The sequence below is a fragment of the Triturus cristatus genome, chromosome 6 (assembly GCF_964204655.1).
Source record: "Triturus cristatus chromosome 6, aTriCri1.1, whole genome shotgun sequence".
Lineage (NCBI taxonomy): Eukaryota > Metazoa > Chordata > Amphibia > Caudata > Salamandridae > Triturus > Triturus cristatus.
The window spans coordinates 980,657,040-980,676,808 of NC_140589.1; the positions used below are offsets into that span (position 1 = coordinate 980,657,040).

At 42.8% G+C, this 19,769-nt stretch overlaps 1 protein-coding gene across 50 annotated transcripts in view; it reads left to right on the forward strand.

Annotated features, from left to right (window-relative positions):
* LOC146820883 (uncharacterized) overlaps window positions 1–19,769 on the forward strand; it is a 1,936,624-nt gene that overhangs the window by 1,637,646 nt on the left and 279,209 nt on the right. For 37 of the 50 annotated variants that reach the window (XM_085611721.1, XM_085611696.1, XM_085611700.1 and 34 more), the window contains one exon: window positions 17,539–17,583. In XM_085611721.1, the coding sequence (XP_085467847.1) occupies window positions 17,539–17,583 (45 nt within the window). The remainder of the gene's footprint in view (window positions 1–17,538; window positions 17,584–19,769) is intronic. The other 13 variants (XM_085611722.1, XM_085611697.1, XM_085611729.1 and 10 more) reach the window with 1 other exon arrangement.

The following is a 19,769-nucleotide window of genomic DNA, read 5'->3' on the forward strand; positions in this document are numbered from 1 at the left end:
TGGTCCTCCCTAGTTTACAGATGGAGCAGTTAGAGCAGATGAAGAAACAATTTGGTTTTTGTAGAAAGGTTGAAGGGACCTGTTTCATCTGTAAGAAGGAGGGGAATAGGATGAGACGCAGATTTTTACTCTGTTTGAAGCTGAATTGGGGTGTGTCCTTTATTGCGTTTGATGTTGTCGGATTTTGTTTAAGGAGGTTCCAATTTTTAGCCAGGGTTTTGCGTATATGGTATTTGCCACTTTTGTATTGAGTCAGAAACCTTATCACTGGCTGGTCATTTTTGGATTTTTTGGTATTAAGGAGCAGGTTATGGTCTGAACTTGAAAAGTGCTGTCGTGTTTCGTTGAGGTGTCGATGATCATAGCCTCGTTTTTTAAATCTTTGGGTGATCTTCATAGATTTTTTGTCCAATTCTTCATTTGAACTGCAGTTAATACGGGCCCTACTGTATTCTCCACGAGGAATATTTCTGATGGCATGATGGGGGTGGTTACTTGAAGCATGCAGGGTGGAATTTGCAGCTGTACGTTTTCAAATGGAGTTTTAATTCCCTTGTAAACTTGAACAGATTGTTTTTCATCTGTACTAGGTCCCACCGTGTTGTTGGACAGAAGTACAAGCCCTTGTTCAAGATTTGGTGATGGGTTTCGTCTAGGGTTCTCATTGAAAGGTTGATCACTAGTTGGTTGGAAGCTATTTCTGAATGCGAGGTAATGACTTGCTCAGTTCCTTGCTCCTTGCTCTTGTTTGAACTCCCAAGGTATTATATTTTGGTGTATTTGTGCTTTGTGGCCTGGTCCGGTTGTCCTGGGCATTGCCCAGGCAGTGTCTGCGTACCTCCTCATGATAATTCACCTGTAGTCTAGTACTAGTGGAGGTTTCTGGGACTTCCACAAATTCCGCTTCAGAGGATGGTATGGTTTCTGATGAATTGTTAGGTTGTGTTGTTGAAATGGTAGTGGAAATATTGTCGTACTTTTTTGTGAATGTGTAGACTCGGCCCTGTTGGTAATCCGTCATGTCCCGTCTGAATTTATGGTTCTTTCTTTGGATGAATTCCTCCTCATAGTCGTCAAGTACTTTGTTCAATATCTCATAGTTTTTTGAGGTGACCTAACCCCAGTTGGCCTCCTCTATTCTTTACGATAGGGAATCCACTTCCAGTTTGTGTTTTTCATATTAATCTTGGGCTATGTCGTTGAGTTGTCGTAGCATGTTGTTTGAAGCTGTTCGCAAATTGTCTTCCCATTGTTGTAATTTGTCTGGGGCTGTTTCCATTGAGGGAAAGTTGAGGATCCTCAGCCCTTGTGGCATCAGGTTGTGATCCAGATATTTTTTCAGAGAGGCCCTTTCCCACCATTTTGATGTTTCCTTTTTGACTACATTCTCCAACGCTTGGAATGTACTTTTTGGGGATTGCAGATTCGTTGTATTAGATTGTCTCGAGGTGCCAGCACCTGTTGGATCAAATATCTCCTCAAGTCTGTCTTGCCATGGTGCAGCCTTGTGTCTTCTCCCGCAGTGACTGGAAGACCCTACCAAAACTTCCTCTTGCCATACCCTGCTTTAGTTGAAAACAGATACCCCAGTACTCCTGCTGTGATTCACTGGGCAGAATTGCTGACCCCCTCTGTTGCCACAGACTCAGAGACTACTAAGCCGCATGGCCCTGCGGCACATTGATCAGCTGAAGTTGATCGGACCTCTGTCGGCGGGGTGAGTGTGGCTCTGCAGCGCTTCTACTGATACTCCGTTCATTGACCCCCGCAGACCATTTGCCGATAGTGAGTGTCACTGTGTGTGACCTGGCAGTGCTTTGAGACGAGGAACAAATGCACCCATATTCCAACTGGTGATCAACTGCCTCGTTATCGATTGAGTGCATGCTGTGTCTTTGATCGTCATTTACTGTCTCAGTTCTCTGCCCTCCTGAAACTATGACTGAGAAGCTATTGACAGACCCAGCACCAAATCAACTGCCTCTTGTAACCACTCCCAGTTTGACATTGACTCCACTAGGATCTGTGTCAATCTGACTTTGTTGGGATTATTTTTTAATATTATTTGAGCACCTGCTCTCTACCGATACCCTCCCATCACAACTACTTAGGCACCCTGCTGGTGGACTTACCTGCCTTGCCTCCTGCTGCTGCTCTTCAGGTTCACACACACTGAAGAAATGGACCACATGCCTGGTCATTAAGCTCCACCTTCTGTGTGTTCTGAACTGATAGTTTGGCCCAATCAACTGCCACCTGGGACTCATCCGCGAGGGGGTGCATCATCTCCCTACATTGCCTGATATACTGGGGCTGCTCGTGCTGTACAACCAACACCATGGAAGTGGGCCCCACACACTGCTCCTCCCTCTCCGACTGCACCACTGGTCTTTATAACATCATCCCTACCAAGTGTTGTTACAGCCACTTGTACTCCTCAGTGTGGTCTTGAAATTGTAGATCCTACAGACCATCTCTCCTGGAGCAGCTGCCAGGTGCTGACATGTGTGCTGCTCGTCCTGCTGTGTTGTACCATACACTCCTACAGAAGCAAGCAGGCCCACCCTTGCTGCTCATCTTTACCCCTGCATTACCAAAGTGTCCGGACGTCACGTTGGCCCCCTATGGTCCCCCTGACTCGCACTGATGGTCTACAATGCTTGAAGGCATACTTGATATTGTATTAGCAGCTAATAAAAAATCAAGAATCTCTCTTGAAAACAATGTTGACACGGTTGCAGCAGACCTTACTCTACTGCATGCATATCATTGAAAATTGGCAGAAAGAGCCCATGGAACAGAATAATCACTTGCCACTCTGCAAACTCAAGCAACAGAAGAGCAGGTCTACCTACTTACTGACCCAATATGTATATTGGAGAAGAGGGCAGAAGATGCTGAGGCCCGACCCAGGTGAAACAATCTCTGAGTTGTGGGCCTCCCTAAAAACACAGAGGGCCAGGATGACGTTGCCTTTATTGAACAATGGATTTGCATAATTGTTACTCCCTCTGCCCTATAACTGTCCTTTTCTGTTGAAAGAGCACACCATGTACAGTCCCAGAAGCCCCAGGCACTGCCAACTCGAGACCTCTGGTCTTTAGGATGCTGCATTATCGTGATCACAACCTTGCCCTCAAAGAAGCTTGCAAACTACCCGACTTCACTGTGGACAATGCCCATATAATGCTCTTCCCAGATTACATGTTGACTGTGCAACATCAGAGGGGTTAATTCTAATTGGTCAAGCACTGACTGCATGAACTTGATGTGAAGTACTCTCTCCTGTTCCAGGCAAAAGTCAGGATACTTATGGATGGAAAGTCCTATTTCTCCACTCACCCCAAAGAGGTATGGAACTGGATTGATGTGGCTGGACTAGCGTCATGTCACCCCACACAACTTAGTGACAAGGTGCCAGCACTCCAGAAGAGAGATCAATGCCACAGAAAATGCCCTGGGGAGGAGCACCCGCCACAAACTAGATTCACACCTAATCTGGAACAGGTGATTAAGGAGCAGCGGCATGCATTGTAGTTGACTTCCACCATGAGTGATGCTACACTCCACTATGCATGGACAGGGACTCCATTGGATCCTCAAGCGAGGCCAGTTCATCTGCCAGTTGATCCTCTAAATCAGACACTGTGGCGCCACCAGAGGTGAATCCGCAAACAGCTGATGACCTTATCAGAACTCACTGGACACCTGCTGCTACTTACTTGTTGATTTCCTCCACCAGCTGTGGCACAGTGACCTCTCACCAGCTATTGCACCTTGATTGATGGTTCCTACCAGATTTAAACTTGGAAGCTACTCCTACTTTTCACCTTTCTTTCCTCCCTTCCCATCTCTCCTTTGCCCCGTCCTTCCTTTTTTTATCCTTTTTCCCCCTTTTTCTCAAGCTATACTTCCCATTCCACTATAAGGCACATTTATTTGGCCATCTGCCTTGCGGAACATGCATTGCAGCTATGTTACTTATGCCGAGGGTACTGCACTCACTCCTGTAAGGTGTTAATCATGCCATTGCACTAAAGGGGCGTCTCACTCGCCTGCACCACACTCAATGACCCTTGTTAGCTATTTCATGTAGGCAAATTTGCATAGTTTGGACGGACACATGTCGCTGATCTTCCCCAGTGGTATTTTCTATTTGATTGATGTAGTTCCCTTACTTTGGTTTGATTTTTGGACCTTTTGGCTGCACCATGCCGACATGCACTTTACACAAAGATTGATCCCTGCCCTTCTGGTCACGCTTGAATCCCTTAATACACCCCAGTTAGAGACATGTCTGGCACCAAACTAATAATGTGGAAAGATTGGGGCATGCATACCCCTTCTCGTAGGTACTTCATATTTTCTTACCGGTGCCTCCGCAATACCACATTGTTTATTTACAAGAATCTCATTTACTTGCAATTGAAGCTTTTAAACTGCAGAGGTGCTGGTGAGGCCAAGAGTTTTCTACTAACTTTTCAACATATGCAAGGGGGGTACTGGTGTGGATCAGGACTGGTTTTCCCTGTGGGGCAGAAGCTACCAGCATTGACCCGATTGCCAGGTATGTCTTCATCAAGGACAGACTGGATGGCCACCACATGATACTGACAAGCATATATGTCCGTGTGAGATATATGTCCCCCATACAGACCAAGCATCATTACCAGCCAAGGTGTCTGTTGCCCCATCGGCTTAGAGTGACCTACCCTGGCTCCTGGGGGGATTTTAATTGCATACTGTGACTTGACTTGGACTGCTCTTTTGCCTCCTTCCACCACATGGGTGCCACAACAAATGCTCAAAACCTCACGGACTGGCTCAGACATTGGCACTTGGCTGATATCTGGTGCACATGCAACACTACTAACAGGGTTTATTCCTTCTATTGATTTCTCCATGATCTGCATGTTCGCAATGTTAACATCATTGGCTCCGCTGATTTCTTATGCACGTCACTCACGTTGATTATTTAGGGCATACAAACTCCGACCATACTCCCCAACTATTGCAATTTGACTTGGAGAGGCAACCCTCACCTATTACCACATGGCGCTTGCAACCGGCGGCACTGGAGGAATACCCCTTTAGCACTTTCCTGGACACTGCCATTACTGACTTATTTGATGTCAACACTGGCACTGCATCCTCCTGCCTAGTAGAGAGGGACACCATTAAGGTTGCAATAAATGGACAGTGTACAGGCAGCACCTGGAACATCTGCCACTAATTGGACAGGGACATTAGGGGGTTCAAGCACAAATTGATAGGACATGAGAACAGTATGTTGCAGACCACCACCCACCGGGTTCACTTGATACGTGTACAGCTCACTTTGCCAGGTCACACCCCCCGGGACAGACAAATCTGGGTCATAACTGGTGTTGCATATTCGGCAGGTACAGCCCTGTCACCCCATAATGGAATTGCGTGCAGCCTATGGGGATCTTTTCCATATGCAAACCACCATACAGTGAACAAACCACTACTCGCTCCTACATCAGTCAGCGACCTCTGCTACTGCCACCGATGTGGATGAATTCTTCACTGGTGTTGCTGTCCCCCAAGTGATGCTAGAACAGAAAACAGAACTCGATGGCCCCCTTACACTCTTGGAGATTTGGGAGGCCATTCGATCTCTGGCCACTAGTAAGACACCCGGCCATGATAGCCTGCCTGCCGAGTTTTACATAAATTACGCCCCACTACCGACCCCCTGCCAATTAACAGTTTACAATCATGCACGCCAAGCTTCTTGCTTACTAACCACATTGCATGAAGCACAACTCATATAATTCCTAAACCAGATATAGACCTGACTGCACTGGGCTCATACATGCTGCTGGCCCTCTTAAATACTGATTATAAGGTCTTGGCCAAAGTACTCGCTGATCGACTTGTGCCAGCGCTGGTGCACCCAGTCCAGAACAGATTTGTTCCAGCCTATCATACATCTCTTGACATAAATAGGCTCCTCCGGATCCTGGAGTATGTTCATGACTCTTAGCAGTGCTCAGGTTACGTAGTCCTGGATCTGGAGAAGGCATTTGATTTCCTGGACTGGTCCTTTCTTTTTGATGTTCTACCACTCTATAGCCTCCGTCTTCATTTTATAAGGCTGGCCAAGCTCCTTTACGCTCTCCTGCTGGAACGGGTGAAAAAGGGCACCCTTGTCTCTGATCCTATAACAATTGCTGGGGCACGCACCAGGGCTGTCCCTTTTTCCTCTACTTTTTCCATTAGCTATTGAATGTAGGCAATAAGGGCGGATCCCACTGGGAGATGATCTGCACTTAGTGTCTCTACACACTGTCGACCTTATGCTATAGCTCAAAGTTAGCAGGACGAACTTGGGTTTTGACTCGATGGCAGCAAGGCCAAGTCAAGATAACTGAATAGAACAAAGGGAGTGCCAATGCTGCACTAGACTTTCAAAGAGATTTTGACAAATGAACTGAATTAAACATATCCATTTTATCCATTTTTTGATTGATTTTAATCAGAAATATTTTTATGCAAATTTTTCTTATTATTTTGCACGGTTATATTGGAGTGATTAAAGCATTATCAAAAATATTCAAAAAATACAAACAATTACAAAAGGTGCATTCCAAATATTTACACTACGTAAACACATATAAATGACAACACAACTAGCGTACCTCAGACATTCAGACGACAGACAACACTCAATTTACAATTTACACTTATATATACAAGAAACAACAACAGGCCATCAGCGAATAACACTTGTAATATTTCAAAAAAGCTTATTTTTTAGTTGTCTTTGCAGTTGATTAGCCAAAGGCGAAGACAGGTCAAGGTAGGTCAACGCGTTTCGAATCCCTTCACCGGGGATTCTCATCAGGACCAAAGCTCTCTGGGGAACAAAAGCGAACACAACACTGAATTAGACCAATTGGCCCCTCCGCAAAAGATTAAATGGGCCGCTCAACTCTTTTCGAGAACCTTACCTACAGCTTGAGAGTACGCAACCAAGGCTTTCAATAGATAATAAATAGACGTCCAATGGAAAATCTGTGGACAGCAGAGTAGAAAAAGTTTTTTTTAGAAAAAAGATTAAAGGAAAGATCAAACGTCTAAGCTGATGTCTAATGGCTACAAAAATGGATGCAAAATGGAGTGGTATGAAGATCGAACTCTTACTTGCTAGGGCAGACGGTGTCTCGTGAGTGCATCTATATCCCCTTGTTACTCCTAGTCGGAGTTGAATGTGCTAGTCGGGAGCAGCGTGTAAATTAATTCACCAGCTGGAATCTGGGGACAGATAGGAAACGTAGTCGCTAGACCAGGGCTCTCCATACTGTTAACGCTGTTAACACACGCACGCTAGCTACCTCCTGTGAGGTCTCTTGATCGTATTTACCTTTTTGTCCCGTTAGTCGGACGCCATTGAAACCAACGCAGACCGTGCATGAAGACGAGTGCTTGGGCAATGAAATGGTAGCCATTTTGTTGATCCATTACGGCATCCAATTACAGGGCGGAGCTTCAGAGGCTTCTGGGAGATGTAGTTTGGCCACGATTTGTGTCCTTAAAACGGGAAAAAATCCACAGACGAAATTCTTGGAAAATCAAAAGGTCGATGTGGTGGCAGCCTTTTGCATGTAATTTGGGGTGTAATGTTTAGAAGCCCGTGATTATTGAAATGTCTGTCCCGGTTTCGGGCTATATTTACCGGACGTTTTTTTTGATAAAAAACTTTATTGTGCAATATGAGTGGTGAACACACTATACGGCAGTGTATAGCTGAACAATCGGGTTTAAACGAAAATAAGGGTTAATTCATAGACTATTCTTTTACCCATGTGTTGATAGTCTCCCTTCACTGGGCTCTTGACGAGTTATAATCCTCAATTCACCAAGTGTCCTGACCGAGGAAAGGCAAAACCTCAGTCAGCTCGTTCAGGGGCTCAGTTTCCAAGAGTGGAAAGAGGTGTGCTAGGAGGTGCGTCGTAAATACAACACACGTCCCGCCTCGTGTATTTCATAAAGCACCACGTAAGGTGTCAAAGGACCAAGTTATAGTTGGTTAATGAGAACTAAGAGGATTTTTTACAGATTATAGATCTCGGATAACTCATTCAGTCCATCCACTGATGTATTGAACTTGATGATAAGCATAGCCTCTCTTTTGACCAATTTGGCGTCCAGGTCGCCACCTCGGTTATCTTGTGTGACTTTTGAGATCACAGTCCATCTCACATCTTTTTCTGTGTGGTTGTTGAGATGCCAGTGGTTCACCAGCGGGGCATTAGGCACGTTCTTACGTACCCTCGATTTATGTTGTTGTATTCTTATCCTTATTTCCTGATTTGTTTTCCCAATATACAGCTTGTCGCATGGGCAAAAAATACCGTAAACTACATATTTCGTTTTACAGTTTGAAAAAGTGTTATGTTTCCAATGAACACCCTTGTGGGTGAAATGGTTCCCTTCGATTGTGGAATCGCAACAAACACATGACCCACCTTTGTGATGCCCTTGTATTGGAGGTAGATTAAGGAGGCTTCTTATGTCCGGACTTTTAGTTTTTGGAAGTGCAGCTCGGACTAGCTGGTTGGCAATGCTCTTATCTTTTTTAAAGGCGAATAGCGGAGTCTCTTTGAGTGAGACATCAAGATTTTTGATCAGATGCCAATTTTGAGAAATGGTCTTCTTGAGCCAATTTGACGTGGGGCTATAGGTCGATACACACACAATCCTGTTGGTTTTTGATTTATCCTTTCTCTCCAAGAGTGCTTCGCGTGGGGTCCACCAGGCTCGTTTGATGGCTTTCTTTAATAGTTTTTTGGGGTAACCCCTGGATAGTAGGTTGTTTTTCAAATTATCGGCATGATACAAATATTCATCCTTGAATGTACAATTTCGACGAATTCGCAAAAATTGGCCATACGGCAGATTATCTCTTAAGCTGCGTGGATGATTACTTGAATAGTGTAATGCTTTATTTCTATCCGTTTTTTTCTTGTATAGTGTGGTGACTAGACTGCCATTGCTGGGGTAGATCTCCACGTCTAGAAATGGAATCTTGCATTTGGAGTAATTCAGACTAAATTTTATGTCTGGTGTTCTGTTATTTAGCCAGTGGACAAACTCTTGTAGTTGGTTTTCATCTCCAGTCCAAGTTAAGAAGACATCATCGATGTATCGCACCCAATTCGTGATGTAGACTGTGAAAGGGTTGTTGTTATATACAAATCGATCCTCGTATTTAGACATAAAAAGGACTGCCAGCTCTGGGGCGAAAGGACACCCCATTGCAACGCCTTTAGTTTGCAGGAAGAAGTCATCTTTAAAACGAAAGTAGTTATTCTTTAGGGCAAATGTGGCTAGTTCCAAAATGAAATTCGTCGGGACCTTTTCAGGTTTAGGTCTACTACTCAGAAATGACTCCAACATAGGGCATCACAAATGTGGGTCATGTGTTTGTTGCGATTCCACAATCGAAGGGAACCATTTCACCCACAAAGGTGTTCATTGGAAACATAACACTTTTTCAAACTGTAAAACGAAATATGTAGTTTACGGTATTTTTTGCCCATGCGACAAGCTGTAAATTGGGAAAACAAATCAGGAAATAAGGATAAGAATACAACAACATAAATCGAGGGTACGTAAGAACGTGCCTAATGCCCCGCTGGTGAACCACTGGCATCTCAACAACCACACAGAAAAAGATGTGAGATGGACTGTGATCTCAAAAGTCACACAAGATAACCGAGGTGGCGACCTGGACGCCAAATTGGTCAAAAGAGAGGCTATGCTTATCATCAAGTTCAATACATCAGTGGATGGACTGAATGAGTTATCCGAGATCTATAATCTGTAAAAAATCCTCTTAGTTCTCATTAACCAACTATAACTTGGTCCTTTGACACCTTACGTGGTGCTTTATGAAATACACGAGGCGGGACGTGTGTTGTATTTACGACGCACCTCCTAGCACACCTCTTTCCACTCTTGGAAACTGAGCCCCTGAACGAGCTGACTGAGGTTTTGCCTTTCCTCGGTCAGGACACTTGGTGAATTGAGGATTATAACTCGTCAAGAGCCCAGTGAAGGGAGACTATCAACACATGGGTAAAAGAATAGTCTATGAATTAACCCTTATTTTCGTTTAAACCCGATTGTTCAGCTATACACTGCCGTATAGTGTGTTCACCACTCATATTGCACAATAAAGTTTTTTATCAAAAAAACCGGCCGGTAAATATAGCCCGAAACCGGGACAGACATTTCAATAATCACGGGCTTCCAAACATTACACCCCAAATTACATGCAAAAGGCTGCCACCACATCGACCTTTTGATTTTCCAAGAATTTCGTCTGTGGATTTTTTCCCGTTTTAAGGACACAAATCGTGGCCAAACTACATCTCCCAGAAGCCTCTGAAGCTCCGCCCTGTAATTGGATGCCGTAATGGATCAACAAAATGGCTACCATTTCATTGCCCAAGCACTCGTCTTCATGCACGGTCTGCGTTGGTTTCAATGGCGTCCGACTAACGGGACAAAAAGGTAAATACGATCAAGAGACCTCACAGGAGGTAGCTAGCGTGCGTGTGTTAACAGCGTTAACAGTATGGAGAGCCCTGGTCTAACGACTACGTTTCCTATCTGTCCCCAGATTCCAGCTGGTGAATTAATTTACACGCTGCTCCCGACTAGCACATTCAACTCCGACTAGGAGTAACAAGGGGATATAGATGCACTCACGAGACACCGTCTGCCCTAGCAAGTAAGAGTTCGATCTTCATACCACTCCATTTTGCATCCATTTTTGTAGCCATTAGACATCAGCTTAGACGTTTGATCTTTCCTTTAATCTTTTTTCTAAAAAAAACTTTTTCTACTCTGCTGTCCACAGATTTTCCATTGGACGTCTATTTATTATCTATTGAAAGCCTTGGTTGCGTACTCTCAAGCTGTAGGTAAGGTTCTCGAAAAGAGTTGAGCGGCCCATTTAATCTTTTGCGGAGGGGCCAATTGGTCTAATTCAGTGTTGTGTTCGCTTTTGTTCCCCAGAGAGCTTTGGTCCTGATGAGAATCCCCGGTGAAGGGGTTCGAAACGCGTTGACCTACCTTGACCTGTCTTCGCCTTTGGCCAATCAACTGCAAAGACAACTAAAAAATAAGCTTTTTTGAAATATTACAAGTGTTATTCGCTGATGGCCTGTTGTTGTTTCTTGTATATATAAGTGTAAATTGTAAATTGAGTGTTGTCTGTCGTCTGAATGTCTGAGGTACGCTAGTTGTGTTGTCATTTATATGTGTTTACGTAGTGTAAATATTTGGAATGCACCTTTTGTAATTGTTTGTATTTTTTGATTATTTTTGATAATGCTTTAATCACTCCAATATAACCGTGCAAAATAATAAGAAAAATTTGCATAAAAATATTTTTGATTAAAATCAATCAAAAAATGGATAAAATGGATATATAGCTCAAAGTTGTCACTTCCATCCCGAACGCAGTGGCGCACATCTTTGATAGACTTGCGGCCTTATCAGGACTGAAGGTCAACTGTACCAAATCCTGTCTCTTTCCATTCCATCCTGCGTTATCAGACCCAGACTCCTCCCTCAATGGTATTCGCTTGACTTGGCAGCCCAAAATGTTTAGATACCTGGGTATACGCATTTACTATTCGACTGCAGATTTATATGAAGGAAACCTCACAAGAGTCCTGACATCAGTTTGTACACCGGTGGGATTCTGGCAGTCCCCCTTATTAAAATGGTAATGCCACCCCAGTTCATAAATTATTTTGCAAACCTTTCCCTTAATACTTCGAAACCCTTTTTTGTTTCCATCGAAAAGTAGATGCATACATTGATCTGGCAGAATGCACGTTGCCGAGTGCTGCTGCAGAAACTCTATCTGCCAACATGTAGAGTGCGACTGGTGGTCCCCCACTTTGAGCAATACCATTTGGCCTCTGAACTCCAATGGGTGGCCTGCAAAATAGCGAGCCTATATTTATCAGACACTGCCATTACCTCCCCATCCTAGAACCTGTCCGCCCTACTTCACTTGTTCCACCGTTGCACCCCAACCCCTACTCTTCTGCACATTTACCTCTGCTACAAGCATTGTCTTTTTATCACTAAATCCATTGTTCCCTATGCTCCTGTACTCCTGTTGCTTTGCACACCATGAGGTGGGCCAGTTACATCATTAATGGAATTATCTAATTGGCACGCTGCAGGGAAACATACATTTGGTGACTTATAGCGTGATAGCTCCTTCACTCCACTGGTGACTCCGATAACTGAAGAGAGCTTACTTCCAGGCCAGTTCCTTCTCTGCAACTCAGTGCTTGGAGTGCTAGTAAAAAGATTGGGAGATATACAACAAGAATATCCCATGCATCTGACTATTCAATGCCTACATGTCTTGGTTGCGGGAACGCATTTAACACATTGGTTGGCGGACTCCATGCGCATGTACATGGCAATGTCGCACACTCCTTTACACCGCCACTGGGAGGCAGATTTGGGCTGCCCCTGCAAGGATGGGGAGTAGAGGTCAGTCCTGGAGAGCCCTATTCAGGTTCCCCGGAATGCTCGTTTCCACCACATCCAGTATTCCATTCTCTTCAGAGCTTAGCTGACACCACAAAAGATTAATCAATATTTATTATTCACTGGAGCCGCCTCTCCCAGAGGCAACCTAACTGATGCTGATATTTTACACATGTGGTCTTGCCCATCCTTGCACCTAATCAGGCACATGGTCACGACCCATCTAGCGCACTGTACGGGGTGCCCAGTGCTACATGCCTGGGAAACATGTGCAATGGGTCTACGCTGCTGAGAAAAAAGCACAGAACGATGGATAGGTTTATTGACCTGGGTCACTTATTGGCTAAACGTCTAATCACACACAAATGGAAATCTCCCACTCCCCCTGTACCCATTGCTTGGGAATGCTCAGTGATCGCCTGGGCTCAGGCAGAAAGTGTCGCCCTTCATAAAGAGGACACACTTGGGCTACGTAAAAAACCCCTGGCTACTTGTTGGGACACCACTATATTGGTAGACTTCCAGACAGCCACTCTTTCATCGGATGGCTCCTACACCTGCTACCGACCTACACAAGTGGCTACTGTTTTACATATGCAAGTCACAGGTGATAAACACACCCAAAATGTCTCGTAATGTACAATTGTATCCTCATCCAGACTATTGTACCATACCCTGGGTTTGTTACAATTATCTTAGTCAAAAAACAGAACCTCCTTGTCATCAATACATAGCAATCAATACATAGCAATCAACATATCTTTCACACTGCAGGGGTGAGAATGGACAGCACAAATGTGATCACAATAATTAAGAGAAAAAATATGTCATAAAAATGTATTAACAATTTCATTACAGAGATCTGCAAATACAATACTGTATATTGTCATATGGCTAGTTAAGAAGCGATAACAATATGGGCACATCAATATATAATAAAAAACATCAACAATAGCAATTCAATAAACACCATAAAATATAAGGTTAGGGACACAGTAAAAAAGGACAAAGTAGTCCTATTAACAGAGGAAAATCACCAAACCAAAGACTCATTAATTGCGACCACAATTGATATTGCTTTCTATTAAATATGTCACAAAAAGCTGTAATCAAAGATTTTGTGTGGTTTCCTCATTAAGAGCATCGACGCGTTTCGGTGGGCATTAATTCTCGGCCAACACCTTCATCAGGAAAGATCAAAAAAGAGTCCCAATAGCAGTTACATTAAAACCAATGATCTGAAAAAAACATGACATAACATATTTTTAGTCACTTACAAAATCTATTTATTCTCTCAATACTTAGACACATATATGACTGTCCAAAAACTCATCCCCGAATATTAAAAGCATATACATCAAACAGGCAAACTACCGAACAAAATTCAGCATTCAAATTGACACTCATCTCAGACATATATATTCTAATAGTGGAAACTCCACTTCGTATTGCTTTACAAGGACTTTTTTGTTATTACATAATGCCCATGTAAGCGCTACAGGGTAAAAGGATTCGCGCAATGTCTTAGATATAGTTCATATGTTAGTGGAGACCCGACTTAACATTGCTATAGACAGGCTTATTGGCATTTGATGTTAAGTCGGGTCTCCACTAACATATGAAATATATCTAAGACATTGCGCGAATCCTTTTACCCTGTAGCGCTTACATGGGCATTATGTAATAACAAAAAAGTCCTTGTAAAGCAATACGAAGTGGAGTTTCCACTATTAGAATATATATGTCTGAGATGAGTGTCAATTTGAATGCTGAATTTTGTTCGGTAGTTTGCCTGTTTGATGTATATGCTTTTAATATTCGGGGATGAGTTTTTGGACAGTCATATATGTGTCTAAGTATTGAGAGAATAAATAGATTTTGTAAGTGACTAAAAATATGTTATGTCATGTTTTTTTCAGATCATTGGTTTTAATGTAACTGCTATTGGGACTCTTTTTTAATCTTTCCTGATGAAGGTGTTGGCCGAGAATTAATGCCCACCGAAACGCGTCGATGCTCTTAATGAGGAAACCACACAAAATCTTTGATTACAGCTTTTTGTGACATATTTAATAGAAAGCAATATCAATTGGGGTCGCAATTAATGAGTCTTCGGTTTGGTGATTTTCCTCTGTTAATAGGACTACTTTGTCCTTTTTTACTGTGTCCCTAACCTTATATTTTATGGTGTTTATTGAATTGCTATTGTTGATGTTTTTTATTATATATTGATGTGCCCATATTGTTATCGCTTCTTAACTAGCCATATGACAATATACAGTATTGTATTTGCAGATCTCTGTAATGAAATTGTTAATAAATTTTTATGACATATTTTTTCTCTTAATTATTGTGATCACATTTGTGCTGTCCATTCTCACCCCTGCAGTGTGAAAGATATGTTGATTGCTATGTATTGATTGCTATGTATTGATGACAAGGAGGTTCTGTTTTTTGACTAAGGTCACATTTGGTACCCCTCTCCTTTGTCTTTGGGGTCCCTCTCTCCTCTTTTGAAACATTTGTTACAATTATCCCCAAAAACAGTACGAAATCCCTGGGTCTGAACAACTAGCTAGAAAGATGTGTGATCAAATGCTACAAAAATAAATTGTGTAAAATCTATTAAGCCAGAATCACAGACTGAACACCTGAAATAACCAATGGGCATTTCCCTTTCTAAGACAAAATCCCTCACTCACCACAAAGGTGACATGCTTCATCATGGGGATTCTCCTCTCCAAGGAAAACCTAGTTCCTTGGAGGGCTACAACCCTGTCAACTAGAGAGAGGAGCCCAGGGATGTTTTTTGTATAACAAATAGGATATCCTAAATCCTCATGTGAAGAACAAGAATATGAGTGAAGGCGCAGTGCAAAAGAATATATAAGTGAAAAAGTGCAAATAAAACTGGCTAGGGGTTGTATAATTCAGAATTTATTCAGATACACCCATTACCAGGATTAAAACTAGAACACCAGCGGTATGGATTTAGAACCGCTTCGGTGACAGTGAAAAGAGTGGTCAACATGTTTCAGCCATACTGCCCACAAGTGGGTCAGGCTTTCATCAGGACCTCAAATAGGTGCTACTGCGAACAATATGTGAATACGTGCAACAAAAAAGGATACTGAATATATTTCGTCAGTATGTAGACTCTCTCCTCAATATATCATTTGCGAAGAAGAAGAGTATACCCGCAATTGCTGGGTATTCAATCCCACCTCAGCCTGGCAGCCACTCAGGAAGGGGGCACCGCCCTCTCCGTCGGTACTCCGTGTCTCGTAGAGCCAGTTACAATTATTCCATGAGTGTTCTGGTGGGGTGCGACTCAGTTCACAGTTTATTACAGTTGGCATTTGCATTGTTTCTTATGACTGTCATAGCTCTTACCATGGATTCACCACATGGCGCATGTTATGCTTCACTTACTGTATCATTATTGTATATGCCATAGTTCTATGTTATGCGCTCCACAAGTATTATTTTCTCTTTTATGTTCCTATCGACTTGCCCGAATAGCATAACATGTTGGCTTTTGTGACAGACCTCTGATCTATGCAGTTACAATATTACTGACATGAGCCTATGTAAAATGTCTATTTGAAAATGTTAATAAACAGATTTAAACAATTAAACCAAGAGTACATGTGTGATGTTGGTTTCTGTTTCACCTTTAACTATTGATACTATTGGCACATGAATACTATGGGTGAATTTACCCCAATAATAGAAGGCCCGCCAGATATTTGATAAAAAGTGTAGTGTGCACAACTATTAATATTGGTAGATGATACTTCAAATTAGATGTATAGGCCTGTATTTGCCATTATAAATGTATCCAATATTTTTCAGTTTTTAAGCACGTATGAAATATCTGCCATCTTTTAAACCAACAAAATCCTACAGACACCACAACATTAGGATGAGAATGTGTCATCAAAATTCAAGGTCCTGCAATGCTGCAACTAATGTTGTGCTTTCTAACTCAACGTCATAGGAAAATATTAACAACATAAATAGATATGGTTAATTGTATTTTGCTAAATGGAAAAGAAAGGATTTGGGAATTTTACAGAACATTTGATTTGGGTGGAGATACTAACGTTAAATTATAAATAAAAAAACTATGGGTCAGATGTAGGTGGCCAAATAGCGAGCTCTAATGCTGAAATTCTCTCTATTTGGCAGCGAGCAATGTAGGTAAGTTGAAACCTACGAGCAAAATAAGGAATCGCAAAATTGTGATTACTTATTTTGCTCTTGCATTTATGGAATCGCAAATTGAGATTCCTTAAATGCAATGTAAGTAGCACAAAAGACAGTGCACTTTAGCCTTAAGGAATCGCTAATTACCACCAACTTCAAGTTGGTGGTAATTAGCGATTTCCTTTAAAAAAAGCACTTTTTGCTTTTTTTTAAGTGCTATGTGGCACACATTCATGCCCCTAGGGCATGTATATATGCCACATGTGCACACGTGCACATTTCAGGGGTGCAGCAGGGTGTCCTTTTGGAACCCTTGAAATTTCGCCCGCAATTTGCGAGTGCCTTTTGGTGACTGGCAAATTGCGGGAGCAATTCCTATTCATTCCTATGGGCCTCTTAGCCCATAGGAATGAATGGGAAGGTATTCCTTAATTACGAATCGCAATTTGCGATTCATAATTAAGGAATATTAAAGAATCGCAAAAAATATTGCGATTCCTACCTACATTGCATTTTGCGATTCCTTAATAGCGATTCCCTAAAAGTCTCTATTAAGGAATCGCAAACATGCATTTACCTACATCTGGCCCTATATCCATAACTGTGAAGTTTTCATAACAATAATGGTGCATTTCTTCTTGAGGCATTGGAAAGTGTAACATTTGAGCTATGACCATCTCTGGTCGGCCTTAGATATTTATGGGAAATTACTACCGTATGCTCTGACTAAGTCCATACATTTTTTTTCTCCATATTTGAACACAACAAATGCAAAAGCAGCAGAGACAGAGAAGAAGCATCTGAAAGAAGACAAGCTCAAAGGTAATTTTATGAAATTCAAGAAATTTCCCTGGAGATAGTCACTGAAAAATTGGGAATGGTTAAAAACCAACATGATATTTATATAGTGTAAGTTTTAGGATGACCCTATTTGTCAATATTTATCAATTTAATTAAATGCACCAATATGTGGCAAACATATACATATTTGTTGGGCTAGCAGTTTTTTAGGGTTAGAGTTTGTGTGTGTGAGTGAAAAGCATCACCTGCAAAGTTGAACAAAATTAAAAACTTCACTTTTAGTTTTCCAGCATCACCATAGCAAATCTTTCCCATCCAGGAGGGCGTATTATAAACAGTTCCCCGGGGGTGCAATGAACGTTGGCGCCCACTTTGCACTCCCCTGGGCACTTTGGTATTACAGAAGGGGCCACAGAAGCATATGCAACCCCTTCTGTAATAGAGATAGTGCTGGCACACATATAGTGCCAGCACTATCATCAGAGGGTATTCTCTCATTTGCCATGAGGATGTGGCCCCATGCAAATAAGGGAATCTCTTTGTCTCTGCCGTAATGTAGACACAGGTGCAAAGGTAAAGAAGCTGTCGGGAGGCGCTATGACAGTGTGCCACCTAAAAATGGAGCATTGTCAGTGCGCCCCCTAATGGCAGTCCTCTGGAGGGGGTGAAGGGGGTCCTATGGAGATTGAAAATCCCCTTGCAGACGTGTGCAATAAATGACTGCACCCGCCTGCAAGGGGATTTCTCACACCTGGTTGCCGACTGCACAATGAAACCCAGAGGGTTGCTTCAAAGTCGCTCCATATTTCACTTGAATACTCTGTCCTGAGGGCACCACAAGCATGCGGCCGCCCTCGGGGCAACACATTCAATCTAACACGGTGCACACTTCTTGTTAGCACAAGCACACATTTTGAAAGGTGTGCCAGCTTTACGAGGAAAATGCGCAGCATTGTATAATGACACCCGGATCCTTCACAGCTGGGCATTTTCCATTCAAAGAGTGGTTCACTCAAAGGATGTACCATTGAAAGGATGCAGCAAAACATCAGAGATTTATGCTCTAGCTATGTCAAGTGTTGGGATTAGGATTTTGCGGTGCTTAAATTGTAAAACAATGAGTGCCGGTGCCCAAACCTCTGCTGAAAAGCCCACAACCGGTGTTGGCAAAGCACCAGCTTCGGGCTATCAAAGTCTACGTACCAAACACCATGGCGACAGCAGCCTTTAATCCAGCTCATGCCTCTTTAACCTACTAACAGATAGTCCTTGCCTCTTTATATAACACATGCATGTTCCTGTTTTCTCCCGTTGTGACAGTTTTTCCTCCGTTCTCTTCCTCCTTCTGTCCCCTCTGTGCATTTTTTCCTCTCTTGCTCTAGGTAAATGTCTTATGAGGATAAATAGGTGGCGGTCCCCAAAAACCAGTCCTGTGGGGGCCTTCCAGCAACCTCTGCCTAAAATTAAGAATGCGTTCCCTAAGGTAACTAAAGCTCGCGCCCTCACCATGCACTTTATTCTCATCAAAACTTTGAATGCAAATTTTACAGAGATATTATCAATTATGTCATAAAAGATGTCATGAGTGATGTAATATCTGGGATAAATAGCAGTGCACGGCGAGGGTGTGAGTTATAGTTACCTTAGGACACAGGTTATACTTACTTGAAATAACTCTAGCTATAAAATCTGATTTTCAGCAGTTTTGGGCGTGTAAAATCTGAACCTAACTATAACATTCCTATAACCAGTTTTTTCAGTGATTTTCTATTTTTTTTTTTTACGTTCAGTAAGATAACCATCGCAATGCACAGTGGGGGCGGTGGATGCAGGCCCTGACCTGGCATTGTACTGCTCTCACCAAAGCTTGTTGGTCTTGCCCCCCCTCCTCATTGCCATCCATTGTCCAAGTCCATGCCTGTGCTACCTCATTACAGTACTGTTTGGACATTGTTCTACCACTGCCCCCCCACCCTTCCCTACGCAGTTTGTTTTCTGCCCCATCCACCTTCTACCTACACTCTGCTGTCCGAGTCAATGCACCAGCCCCCTCCCTCCTGCCTTTCATGGTCCAGTGTGCTGCTACTGCCCACCATTTAGCTAGATGTCTCTGACCAGTCCTCTTGCCCTCCGTTGCCCAATTCTATGCCCCATCATTGCCTACCTGCCTAGCCTCTGTGCTTAGTTAGCTGCCCCTGCCCTTCTGT